Genomic DNA, 13,529 nt, shown 5'->3' on the forward strand with positions numbered 1-13,529 from the left:
CTCTCTCTCTCTCTCTCGCCCCCCCTCTCTTCCTTTTACCTTTATCCCTCGCCTTTCGCCGTTTCCCCCACCACAATCATGGATCTCACGGCGAGATGTTGGCTTCTTCTATCCTGTCTCGGCGTGATAGTGGCGATCGATTTTGACGCGATTGATCCGGGTTACTACTTGGAGTCCGCTGCCACACCAGTGTCGATCGACTATAAAGATCCCTGTAAAGCTGGTGAGATTTGTCTCTGTGTGATTTTCTTCTTCTTTCTTTTTTTCTTTCTTTCTCTTTCTTTTTTTTGAGGGCTGTAGTCCAGCTCGTATATGCGGAGGCAGCAACATGCCACGACTGTGCTCGGGCTGCTCGACCGGGGAAGCGCTTTTTTCCTCCTCCTTCCCCGCAGATGACAGTCGTGAATTTAGTTTGCAGAAGCTTCGTGAGAACATGATGTGCATTTGTTTTTGGAGTTGTTGTTGCAGTTTGAAAGATTTGAAGCGGCGGCGGCGGCGGCGGCAGCGGCGGCCGCCGGGATTAGCCAGCTGGGAGAGTTGCTGCAAGGTTTGGAGGGACAGAAATGATGTGATTTACAGAGGGGAGGGAAAAAAGTTTGAGTTGAAAAGTTGCAGCTCGTAGTTTTTATTCCATGTAGATTTTTTTTCTTGGCTGCTGAGGAAGCAAATGATTTTTTTTTTTTTTTGCGCTTTCATTTAAAGACTTCTGCTTTTTTTTCTTTTGTCAGTGCACAAATAGTCAGTTTTGTCTTTCCACTGGGCCGCTAAGTAGAGGAGTTTACAGTGGAGCTTTGAAATCATGCACACTTGATTGTGTTGGCTGTTGTTTTATGGCTGGAGGTATAAATATGTCTGCCTGCTCTGGGTAGGCCTGCATAGTTTCCCATTATTTGGCCAAAGCATATCTGAGTTGTCATTGTGATCTTTCTCTTTCTCTCTCTCTCTTTTTGTACTCGCTCACTGTCTTGCCAAATCCCTTTAGGGAGTTTGAACAGATTGTGTTTTCCATCTGGTGAAAGTATTCAGGTTACAGACAGAGAGAGTTGGCTTCAATCTAAATGACCTCTAAAGTCCTGGAAGTACCGATTTGACCATTTCTGATGTGATTGTTAAAAAAACCCAAAAAACAACACCCCAAAGCAACCGACTGCCCACCTACTTGGTTTCTGTCCTCAGAGAAACAACGTGAGATCAAAATTGTGATGTCTTTTGTTCTTTTTGCGGCTTTAAAGGGAAGATCAGGCTCCAGATGAGTCTCGTCCGGCGTGCGTCTCTGTTTACATGGACTGAAGCCGCCACCGTGTTTGTTCAAGCGTGATTGCTTCACCTCGCCGGTCCTGGAGTCTGATGAAGGGTCACTGGTGCCATGTTTAGATTACTAGTGATGTTACTCACACGGTTTTCAAGAAATGATGTCGTTCCCGCCGGGTGACCACCCGCCCCCCTGCTCCCCACGGTGGTCCCAGTTCTAGTGGGACTCCATCACCTCCCCCCGTGGTTCCTGATCAGCTTTGGCAGGTTTTCTCGAGTTCGAACCGTGCAGCCGGTGTTTCTGGTAAAGACCTCCAGACGTTTGCTCCCCTGTTCAGCGAGGAGCACTGATGGGCTCCATTCTGGTTCTCGACTCATTAGCGAGGATGTTGAAGTGTCACTTGAGTGGCGTGTGGATTTGTTTATGGTTTCCTCTGGGCGCGTCTGTAGCCAGGTGGTTTGGAGACGGTCACAAGTACGAACTCCCACTCTCTTAACCCTTCCAGCTCTCCTAACACCCACCTGCTTTCTTCCTTCCTACTGAGCAGCAAAATCCATCCAAGATCCCTCAGCTCTGTCTCTTATTTTGCTCAGACACATTTTGGTCGATGGAGGGAATCTGGAGGAGAGATGACAATCCCCGGATTATTGATTTTTCAGGCATCGCTCTGTGTGGTCTCAAGGTCAGCGTGTCATGCGCTGCTGTGTCCTCGCGAGGTTTCTGGTGCAGCACGGCTCCATCTGTGACACCGTCCTGGCTCCACATGCCTCTCAGACCTCAGCACTTTTACAACTTGAGGGGGGGGCGGTGATGGGTGTTGTGTTGGTGAACTGACCAGATGGAGAACGCCTTATTAAATATCTCCAACTATTGTATTTTCATGTACCGTTTGCCAAAGCAGCCCTTCAGAAGTCCTCATGTCTCTAGCAGACATGATAGAAATGTGCTGAAGGGAGCCAGAGAGCGGAGAGATGCCATCTATTTATGTAGTCAACCAGTGGAAAATTCCTTAGTTTGCAGAACTCCAACTTGGCAGGAACCCAGGAAGTCATTTAGGTCTCTGCTGAGATTAGATCCACTCGTTTTCAAAATGAAAAATGGATGAGAACCGGCGCTCATTGTCTTCTCTGCTGCGGCGATCATCATGACGGCGGCGGCATGCATTCATTTATGAAGCCCGCATCTGCTTGTGCTGGGGTGACGCTGACGCCGGTGTGGGTGTTGCGTGTGTCCGGGGCTTTCAGACCCGTCGTGTGCTGCTGCACAACCTGACGGCGCTCTGGTCGGCCCTCTCATGGAAGGGGGTTCCTCCTCCCCGCGAGCCTCCATCTCCCCTCTGACTGGTTCAAGCACTTCACACAGACTGTAGGTCATTCACCTTGTGCCAAGGGACGGCGCGGCTGGAGGGTGCAGGCTGGGCCAGACAAACACTGACTTATGTCATTCCTCTCTCTCAATCCTCCGCCGGGTCATTGAAAAGCTGCATTTTCCCCTTCAAATGTTTTCAGATATTTCAGAAATCGTCTTTTTGAATAGTACTTTGTGTCTACTTCAGTTTTTTCCCACAAAACATGATCATGTTGAAGGTTTGGTTCATCCAAAAATAAGATTCACTCTCAGGTCAGCGGAGGGCCAGGTGAGGATTTTTAGTCCACAAAGCACCTATTGTCCTCCTTTTTGATAGATTATTTTCTGTCATCCAAGATGAAACTTGTCTTTGCAGCAAGTTTCTTTGGACAAAATGTTGCTGTGAATTGAAAACACTGCTGGGGTATCGCAGGAGAAGAGGCTGCAGTCGTCCAACAAACGCCCGCAGCGGCCGGAGACGGATTCTCAAACGTGGAATAATGTCTGATAAAACCCTAAAAGAAGAAGTAGTCCAAGTGTCCCGATGCCTCGACAGATGTTTGGAACAACCTCACCGGCGCTGTGTGTCAGCCTCACTAAGAACACGGTGTCATGGCGAAGAGCTGCAGTGAACCAAGAGGCAAAAACATGGCGTCAGGTGACGTTTGTGGTCATGTCGAGGTGTCAGGACTCTTGGATATCCCCGGAATCAGTCCTAGAGGCACGTGATGTTTTTATTAGGTATATTTTTAAGATTTATAAATTGGTCTCCATCCACCTCAGTTGTTTGTGAGATTATTAGAACATTTTTCTCCCGCTGGAGTTCCGCGGATTTAAAAGAAACTCCCCCGACCTTGAATCAGAGCAAGGGAGAAACCATAACGACTGATTCATCATTTTTGGCTGAACGCTCCCTTTAAGATCTTCGGAGTGATTCTGTATCCTGCAGTGAAACATCCTGAATCAATCAATAGTTTGACTTGGAAAAGTGTCACAGTTGGATGTTAGCCGTATCCTGAGAACAGACTTGTGCAAGCAGGAGAACCACAACTGACCCCAAACCAGTTCAAATCATTACGAGCTCTGATTTAACGCGAGCGCAGAGAAACGTTCACACTTTCAGCAGAGGAAGATGAAAACCATCTTTTAAGTCTCTGCGTTGTCGTCACTCCGCTCTGTTCAGCTCCAGCCTCCAGTAAGAGAAACACATTTTAGAGGACAAATGAATGTTTTCAGCGGCGTTATCTCGCCACAGCACTCCCTCGTTATTCTTATTAAGGGCCCCCGCAAACCTTTGTGCTCTGCTGGGTTCTGATCGCCGCCGTCGCTTGCGTAGCGAGACAAGATGGTGCTGCATTGTTCCACCTGATGAAGAGTGATGAAGGGTAGGAAATTGTGAGCAAAAAGTGAAACATTCTAGGAACTGAAAAATCATATCGTGGTTGTTTTGACGGGTGTGGCGCTCTGACTCGGGGTTTTTCACGTGAACGGTCATTTCTCGCAGCTTTTGTTTGGGACTGAGGGAAATGCAGAGACTGGTTTTTGCTGGGCTCTGCACCAACCAGGCATGTTCTCCATCTGGAGAACACGATTTACAGGCTGCAGCATCTCGGCAGCACCGCAGTGCTTCGTTTCTAATGGTAGTAAAAAGAAAAGTGTTTAAAAATGGAGCAAATGTGCTAGAACTTCAACTGCTAGCCCTCATTTTCTGACAGCTTCTGTGGATTTTGTGATCTGAGCCTGAAGAAGAGAGGAGAGTGGCTTTGGAGCCCCGAGCCTCGGCCCTGCTCTGGAAACGTGACGGGCCGGTCTGTTGAGCATCGCCGTTGGGCCTTCAAGCTGCACTTAAGCAGATGCTGTTCTTTTATCATGGAATGCAGCCTCTCTATAGCCGAGCCCACACTGGGTGTTTTTCTTCCATTACAGGACCCCTGCCACTGCGCTCTCCGCAGGGATCAGCTGATTAAGGAGCCGATCTATTGCCATGATCTCGCTGCATTAGCTGGAACAATATGCTTGTCGTCAGAGCTCAGTAATAACTAATCTTGCATCACATTAATACCAAGTCTGAGTCTGGAGCCTGAGCAACAGCAAATGCTTTGGGAGGGCTGATTTAAACGGCTCAATTGATGCCCAATTAGCCCATGATAATGAGGGGCTTAACAGCCACTTCTTCATTATTCACTGTTTACTTTTCCTAAACTATTCACCAGTGCTGCCGCTTCCACCTGAAGTCAGAACTCCTGCTCTGAAAAATTCCTATTATTTATGGAAAGTGTGCAAGTTTGAAGATGCCTTCCAGATTTAGTGCATCCACCAACCCATTTAAAGTTTCCTCTGGCCGGTTTCACCTCACACCAGTCTGGATGTGTTTGTCTCCCGTCTGAACCACAAATATGGCGGCTAGATGGTCAAATGATTTTGTCAGAAGTAAAAAATCCTCTCAGTGTGGCAAAGACATTATTGTTACTCCCGGAGCTCAAATACTATATCGCTGACATTGAACCAGACGTGGCTGTGGAGCTGGTGAGCGGTTCCACTGGTACTGACTGGGGTGTACTGGTTGAAACCCAGTCATCTGATGGGCTCGATGGAGGGGGCCGTTCAGGGGAGGCTGAAGCCTCAGTGTGGTGACAGAAGCGCCGTCTCGCTGTGGCTGATGAGTCCAAACAGATGGAAATTATTTTCTCGGGCTGTAGCACGAGATTTGCTATAACTTCTTGTCTAATTACACCTCTCTGGAATGAGCGTAGTGCAGATGAACTTTTTATTTTTTTTCCTCCCCCCTTGGGCTCAAATTGCAGCGTTAGGAAATGTCAAGGTAAGCACTGACAGAGCAGCTGCTCTTTCTACAGAGGAGAGAAGCGACGGGCTCCAATAATCCCTCGTTCCTCAGTGTGTACATGCACAAGTCCTGTTACTGATCCACGTTTTTATTTGCGGTTTTTAAACCTGCAGGGAGACAAAGGCAGGTCAGACAGTGCTGCTAGAGAAAGAAACCTGAAAAGTGATACTTACACTGTCATCAAATGGTAATCACCTTAACGCAATACACAGTTGGCTTCTATTGGAATTCAAATGCTGCGTTTGTTACCAAACACAGGCTGTGAAAGGCGGTGCCAGGGTATTGTGATGCATCCCAGGCTTACATATTGGCCAGGCTTTCTCATCCCTCTTCATCGAGGTCTTGTTTGGGGAAAGATGGTCTAAAAGTCTCCATAAGAAGACCGAGGAGCCGCAGCCTCGCTGTGGGGCTGCGCTTCTAATTATAGGCTGCTGTTAGTGTCTGCACGGGCTTAGTATTGATGTTTGTGCAGGTTTCAGTGGCAGATGTCGCGGTGGGCTATTCAAGGAAGGGATTTATAGGAATGGCCTGCAGTGTTTGACACTGCAGAGGTCGAGGCTCAGGCAGTACATGAATCAATGGGATTAATTTGATTGAGATCTCATGTGTAATCTGACTGAGATTGATGGGGGAGATGAGAAGGATTATGATGGTGTAGATTAACTAAAAAAAAATCTGTTACAAGGGGAAGCGTGATGTTATTACGCATCGAGAGGATTCAGTTCAACATTTCATCATCGTAGTCACGTGATTTTTATATCTTTGTTGTTGCCCGTAAATAGAACAGAGGTGTGAAGCAGAGAGACAAATAACCAAGTATTGGAGGTGCAGCTGTAGTCTTTGAGGTAATGAGTAATGTTTGGAGGGCTGCAGCGCCGTACTCTGTGGTGCTGACTTGCCATCTGCCTCATTCTGTGGGTTGTAATCTACTGTATAACACGCATCCTTCTGTGTTTACCTCATATCATTACAGTGTTGTGGATCTAGATTAGTTTATCACCTTTCTCCATAGCTTGTCCTCAATCCCTGCCCAGAGCTGTGTACAAAAGATTCCTAAAATCGTGTGTCTGTGGATAATTAAAGCCAGGGGACAAGGGGATTAATTCACAATCCCTGCGAGTCTTTCCATAAACCTTCAACAGCATCTCCAGGACGACTGCTGTGCCCGGGGGAAATGAGTCCTAATGCCGCCTGGCCGTGCATTTGCTCACTTCAATCTCCACTGTTGTCTGGGAACAATGACACTGTGGATTAAGCATCCCGTCTCCAGCGCTGCGGTGGATGATTGGTACTCCATAGGCAGAGAGCACAGCCCTCGGTGAACTCCACGGGGGTGGGCGCCAGCCCTGCACCTCGTTATTTGGTCACGGCCTGCACACAGCACTGCTAACATGGTGCAAATTAACACTGCGTGTGACAAGGAAGGTCCTCCCATAACTGTTTGTTTTCTTCTGACAGTTTGAATTAGTCTGAGGACTTTAGCTCTGCCTGGTGAGGCCGCGCTGCCTCGTCAGAGAACAGCGTCCCCGTGTTGTCGGTTCATCCTGCTGCACTGAGTGACATCTGGTAGCTTCTCTTCATCTCTGGCAAGGCCTGTGAGCGAGAGTGCTGATTGTCTGTTTTTGTGTCTCAGGGATTTGGACGGAGCGAGTTGGAGTTTTTGTTGTTGTGAGCGCAAATGAGAGGATCCCATTGACCTGTGGAATTTAAACTCATCCTCTGTACGTGCCCGGTCTTGCCAGCAGTGATCTACACCTTTCCTTATTGCTGCCATTAACCTCTCGTCCCAAACACTGTCATTCTGCGGTGCATCCTCCACAACCCGCAGGGAGAAAGACCGGCCTACATCCAGTAAAGCCGGCCCCAGATTGTTTCAATAACGCTCCTCTGGTGAACAGGGACGGGAGCCAAGTGTTTCTTGTTTTTCTCTCTATTGTGCTTCTCATCTCTTTCCTCTCTTGTTTCAGACATCTGTCAAACCTTTTATACGAGTGCAAAAGGTACGAGACCTTTCCATTTTTGTTGCGTGCAAAAAGGGGGGGGGGCAAGCTGCCTCAAAACTAAACAAGATGTACTTTATCTTGACAGATATTCTTGCTTTTTTCACTTAGAGGAAGCTTGTATCAGTGGTGACACACTGAAGAGATTCAGACCACGGTGAATCACTGCCGTTAACTTTCAGCGGTTCTCCGGGCTGCTCCTTCTCGTCCCCGTTCACCTCACTGACCTCCAAACATACATCCAGAGGGCTGTCATTTTCTCTGCTTGTGCCCTCTCAGTTCAGAGCTCCGCTGTGGGTTGAAGGGATGTGTCTTCTTCCTCTCTTCCCTTCCCTTCCTCTCTTGTTATCTGTATGGATTGCAGAGCGTCCTTCTCTTCCCCCTCTGCGAAAGCCTGAAAACCCCCATCACCTCCAGCAGCCCCCCCACCCCCCACCCCCATTCCTGCATACAAGTTGGGCCATAAATTTTAGAAACGTGCTGGTGTCAGAAGCTTGTTAAAGCGAGCTCCCTGTCTCTGTGAGGACAACTCCTGGCTATCCAGCTCAGAAATGGGGCATTTAGCAAGGAATCCTATAAAGCACATTCCTCATAAAGTGGGAGCGTTTGGTTATTTTCCCTCTCCTTGGCCTCATTAAAGAGCTATTACATGTTCAAGGTGCCCCATATTACTCCAGCGAGGCGGCGTCTCCCTCCGTTGTATCTAACGCCTGCAAGGACGCCAAAGAACACAGTGTGTTAATTTGCCGTTTCTCTAACATCATCGGGGCCGAACTTGTTTCATTGAATCATGCGGACGGCCAGGTTTATGAGCTCATGCTCTATTTTCATTTCACGATCTGCCCCCGCCATGAGCAATATGTTGCTTACATTTCTATCCTGTAATTTGGAGTTGACACAAGGCAGCAGCCTTCCTGTTAACCAAACAGACACACTGCTGTGTCACAACTCTGTTTCTGTTCCACTGCAAGCAAAGCAGAAACCAAACAGAGTGAAGAAGGAAAGAGGTTCAGGTTTAGTGGGTTCCGCCGGGGCAGGGTCGGGGCAGGGGCAGGGTCTTGATGCAGCAGGAAAAGCTGGAGGCTACTGGTGGAGCAGAATGATGCTCCGGTTGACCTTCACTCATCTGACACGTGCCGTCTCTTTCTCTGTCCGTTTCAGTTGCCTTTCTGGGAGACATCGCCCTGGATGAAGAGGACCTGCGGTCATTTAAAGTGGACAGAATAATAGATTTGGCCCAGAGGACAGTCCAGACCTTTAACCACACAGATACAGGTAACAGCAGCAGAGGAGCAGGGATTACACCTGGAAGCTGACTCGTTTTGGTTGCCACTCCATGTTGAAATTGCAATGATTTCTGTAATTCTGACATTTAGTTTTGCATAATTACACACAAGCAGAATTTAGTCTCCATCACAACAACTGTCAGAGCACTCAGCTCCTCTCCATCTGAGCGTTGGCAGCAGCACCTGTTGAATACCGTTTTTTTATGAGCTCTCTTCAAAGGTTTATTCCTACAAACGTCGTGTTATTGCAGCCCATCGGTACACCTGTGCAGCTGAGTGCTGCAGTCACTGCCGGGTAAAATTTGGTCCTGAAAATGAAAAGCAGCACTTAGGCAACAGCTGTGAGTCAGCAGGTTTCTCACAGCCCTATAAACTAAACCTGAGCCTGAACCAACACGTGTGTGCGTGTTGCAGCCTGCAACCCAGAGGCGGGACTTACTTCTTCTTCTTCTTCTTCTTCTTCTTTTTTTTTACTTGAGGAGGAAAAGAATTTTTTCCTCCAGAATAGCGAGTGATTTTACACTCTGTAGCTGCCCGCGATGCATTCAGCGTACATGAACAGAAGACGAGTTTGGGTTCAAAGGGATATTTCGCACCCCCAAAAAAGGAAAACTCCTACGGATGCTAACTGGACTGTGTGCACATTCGTCTCCCAGAGTCAGTTTACCCACTCAGCCACAGTTAATCTAATTACTGCCTTGAAAACGCTCGTTTGTTGAAACCCCAGCGGTTTCATCAGACTGTTCGATAAAAGCACATCGGTGCTGGACTAAACATTTGTTCACCGCAACGTTCTGTCCCTCAGACTTGCTATGTAGACAATTAATCATCTTGAGTTACCTTCAGATCTTTTGAAGGGAGGAAAGAATCACAATAAAATCAGCCTTAACGTTAAAATATGACTTGATACTTCAGGTTTTATTGGCAAAGCAGTTCAAAACTCTGAATTGTGGCGTAGAAAAATTAAATTACTGCAGTATTATTGCTTTCATAGTGGTTCCCATTAGATCCACTCGATAAGAAATGACTGATGAACCCTCAGACTATTGACTTCAACAACTCTGTGTGGTCTCACAGAGTTGTTTATTCAAGATTTTTCTTCAGTCCCTCACCTCGTGTCACCCGGCAATGAACTTGCTCCCAGTGACATCACCACCCCCCTGCTGCAGGGATCTCCTCACCCCTCAGCTCCCCCAGTTTGGTCTCCATTTGGCGAGGAGCAGGAACATGCGGATAAATAAACAAGATTCGTTCAAAGTAACAGGCGGTAAAACCTCTGACCTAAACCTTCCCTGTCCAGCGATGGTGAATTCAATCACGGTGATGTCATCGTCCCACCCTCCACCAGCTCGGCCTCCTCACCTCGCCGCACGTATCTGCTGTTATCAGCTTTTCCTCAACAAATGCGGGAGTGCTGCGATCCCATCAGGCTGCAGAGATTTACTCCTGCAGCCTGGAATCCAGCTCAACACTTTGTTCCAGCAAATTTCCAGAAACATTAAATCAAATTCAGTTTTGAAAGGAAAATCATGCACAGTTCTCACTATCCTCACTAAATACACTGGTGACATGACCAGAGGAGGAGCACCAAAGCACAAACACGCCACATTCAGTTCATATGCAACTGTCTCTCTGGTACTTTACAGCCTGCATGTGATGTCTTTACCAGTTCCCAGCTCCCTGGTACACCAGTGGATTCACAGGAACATTCGCTGTCGTTCCGCCTTTGTGTTCTCGTGCTGCTCGACTAAAACAAGGGTGAATCGCAGATAGAACATGAACACTCCCCGACTCATAAAAGCTGGGTGCTGAATCCTCAAAAGTAGACAATCAGACAGAAGAAGAGGACTGTACTCAGAGTTCCCTCATCTGACTAAAATTGCCACTCAGACATTTCCTGGTAATTTGATGAGAACAAGTAATGTTGGAGTGGTGTTCTCCTCTCCTTCTTGATTGTAAAGTAAAAGAATATTAAGGAAAGTACTGATGAGCACATATGTGACACACGAGGTCCTTTTGCATCAATTTAATTCCTCTCATAACGTTTTTTCCAATATTCGCATGCAACAGAGCTGCAATAGTCGGTAAATTAAAGAGGAAACTAAGGCGTTTGTGAGGAACGGCGTGTGCTGGGTGATGGCGCCGTATGTGTCTCACTTATGGACGTTTCTACCCTCCATCACCAGGTTTAGGTGGCAGCTTAGTCTCCATGGTTACTCTGCATTTATGTGTTTGAATGACATTAAAATGGTGACAATTATTTGAGAGAAGAAAGAATCCGCTTCAATGAAATGCTTTCAGTGTAAAAGTGGAACAGCCGGGGGATGTAAACGTGATTTTTCTAAATGAAGAATGATAATTAGAAATTCTGAGTGACATAAAACATTAATGAACATTGTGGTGAATGCCTCTTCATTGTTTGGATGAGAACTGCATGCAGAATGTGTTAAATACCGTTTGTCTTATTGTCTTAATGTTGACGTTTTCAGGCTCGACCAATCAGAGGAGCCAAAACAGACAAGGTTCCCGCCGCAGGAAGAGGGCGGCCACCTCCAGGCCGGAGCGAGTCTGGCCTGAAGGCGTTATTCCCTATGTCATCAGCGGTAATTTCAGTGGTGAGCAGAATCATTCACTGATATTTGTTTAAACCCTGGAATGAGTAACACCTTTTTTCTGGCAGAATCCAGTCACGTACACGTCGCAGCGTTTGTGTGTCGCATTTAATCTTGCCTAGTTTGTATGACAGTCGCGTTTTAAATGTCGTTAAACATCTTAACGTTGTTAATTTGAGAGCAGAGGGTTTTTTTTTTTATTATTTCCCATAAACCCCATAAATCATCTATCTATTGTTATTTTCTCATCATTGATGAGAGCAAAGAAAAAGAGACTTGAGCCAAACTTGGCTGATGCAGATATTTGTCATCAGGGGCGTACAGATATATTTGAGAAAGTTCGGCTGATATCCTGCATCCCTGTTAGGGTAAAATTACCAGTTAGTGGTGTTTGTGCCTCCATGAATCCCACTAGAAAGGTTTTTAGTGCCCAAAAGTAGTCCAATATATGTAAGCATCATATTTAACTTGACTTTTATTCCTGAAAATGAAAACACTTCAGACAGAAAAACGCCGCTGTGACCGTAGGTGCTGCCTCGTCGGCCTGTAGGGTTTCGTAATGATGGGAGGGGTGTTTGGGTTGGAGGGGGGGGGGGGTCACAGGATGATGAAAACTCTGTGTTTCTACGGCGCTGATAGCTGGCGAAGTGAAATGGTCATATTTCTATTTAATGTGACTTCGGTGCCTCTTAAAGCTGTTTCTGGCTGGAGACCATCCTCCCCTCGCTCTGTATAATAACGTGTGTGTGTGTGTGTGTGTGTGTGTGTGTGTCTCCGTGTTGTCGTCTGCAGGCAGCCAGCGAGCTATATTCCGCCAGGCCATGCGCCACTGGGAGAAGCACACCTGTGTGACCTTTATAGAGAGGACACAGGAGGAGAGCTATATTGTCTTCACCTACCGACCGTGCGGGTGAGTCAGTGAGGTTTGCACCGAGGAACGGAACCACCTTCAAGCTCCGCTGAGTCTTCTTTATCTGCAGCTAATTCTTTAACGCCCAAGCAGTTTTCCCTCTTGCCTCCTGCTCAGCAGCGCTTCGCCATTGTTCGTCCTCACTATTCACAGTCTCTGTGTGAGCTGTTATTTCAGACTCCTACCAGTCCTGAGAGACACGGCCATTCAGTGGCCAAGAATGTCTCCTGTTTCTCATCATCACAGCGCATCCGTCAGCGAGCGCTTGTGTCATACATGGTGAACACAATCGCACCCAGCGGAGACACTTCCTCAACCTTTCCATAGCTCTGTTTATCCCATTCCACTGAAGTTAGACTGGATGTCCACTCAGCATTTCTCCGACACACTTAGTCAGGAGAGGTGCTGGCTGTTGCTAAGTGACTATTCACAAATTGTTTGGACCTGCTCTTTCATTTTATGATGAATTATTTTGAGGCAGGCGGTCCGCTGCTCCTGGGTGTGCTAGCCTATTACTTTAAGGTGGTGAGAGCAAGAGGCCAGAGAAGTTTTGGGATGTATCAGAGAAGTTTCCAGCTGACACACACACGGTTTCCAGTTCCCACGTTTCAACCACACACAACTTTAGATCACAAGCTGGTCTGTGACACACGTAAAGCAGCCTTCCTCCTGATATGCATCATTCAGCACAGACATCGTAACAGAAAGCGGATGAAGTTCATTACACTGAACTTTTTTTTTCCAAGCCAACTGTTGATAGCCATTTTTAGCTTGGTAACTGGCCTCTGGAGGAACAGGGATGACATTATCCACGCAGGCGGCAGCGGTTAGCAGTGGGAATGCTTGACTCTGCTGCATATTGAGCAGGCCCCCATCTGTCCTGTGCAAAGTTCAAGGCGTGTCTCAGGAGAGCCTGGCTGGGCTCTCAGTAATTAGAGAGCGGCTGTCTGGCCCACAGGGCCGTGTGTGTGTGTGTGTGTGCCCGTCCTCTAAACTCCCACACTGAACCTTTCATGTCCTGCAGGGATGGAGGGCTGCAGCCAGCCAGCTCCCATCGTCACTCGCAGCATTTGCATTGGCAGGCAGATGAATGGAAGTCACAGCTGTATATGTGGATGACGGTTCTTTCATACGACTGCCTTGTAAAACAAACCAGGGTTGGTTGAGATAATGTTCTCGTTACAAGGACCAATTACAGGCACCCGGCAGATGTGGAAGCAGAAGCTACTGTAGCAGGGAGAGAGCCAGGGTCCCTCCTCCTGTCCTCCTCCGCCCTG

General features: G+C 47.4%; 1 protein-coding gene across 1 annotated transcript in view; it reads left to right on the forward strand.

Annotated features, from left to right (window-relative positions):
- bmp1a (bone morphogenetic protein 1a) overlaps positions 1 to 13,529 on the forward strand; it is a 29,430-nt gene continuing 15,901 nt past the window's right edge. Inside the window, exons 1-4 of the mRNA XM_086205818.1 lie at positions 1 to 223; positions 8,606 to 8,719; positions 11,220 to 11,345; positions 12,135 to 12,252. Of these exons, the coding sequence (XP_086061944.1) occupies positions 79 to 223; positions 8,606 to 8,719; positions 11,220 to 11,345; positions 12,135 to 12,252 (503 nt within the window). The 5' untranslated portion in view covers positions 1 to 78. The remainder of the gene's footprint in view (positions 224 to 8,605; positions 8,720 to 11,219; positions 11,346 to 12,134; positions 12,253 to 13,529) is intronic.

Source organism: Aulostomus chinensis, chromosome 6 (genome assembly GCF_037954235.1).
Source record: "Aulostomus chinensis isolate RoL2024-O1b breed Wild chromosome 6, RoL_Achi_v1.0, whole genome shotgun sequence".
Classification (NCBI taxonomy): Eukaryota; Metazoa; Chordata; class Actinopteri; order Syngnathiformes; family Aulostomidae; genus Aulostomus; species Aulostomus chinensis.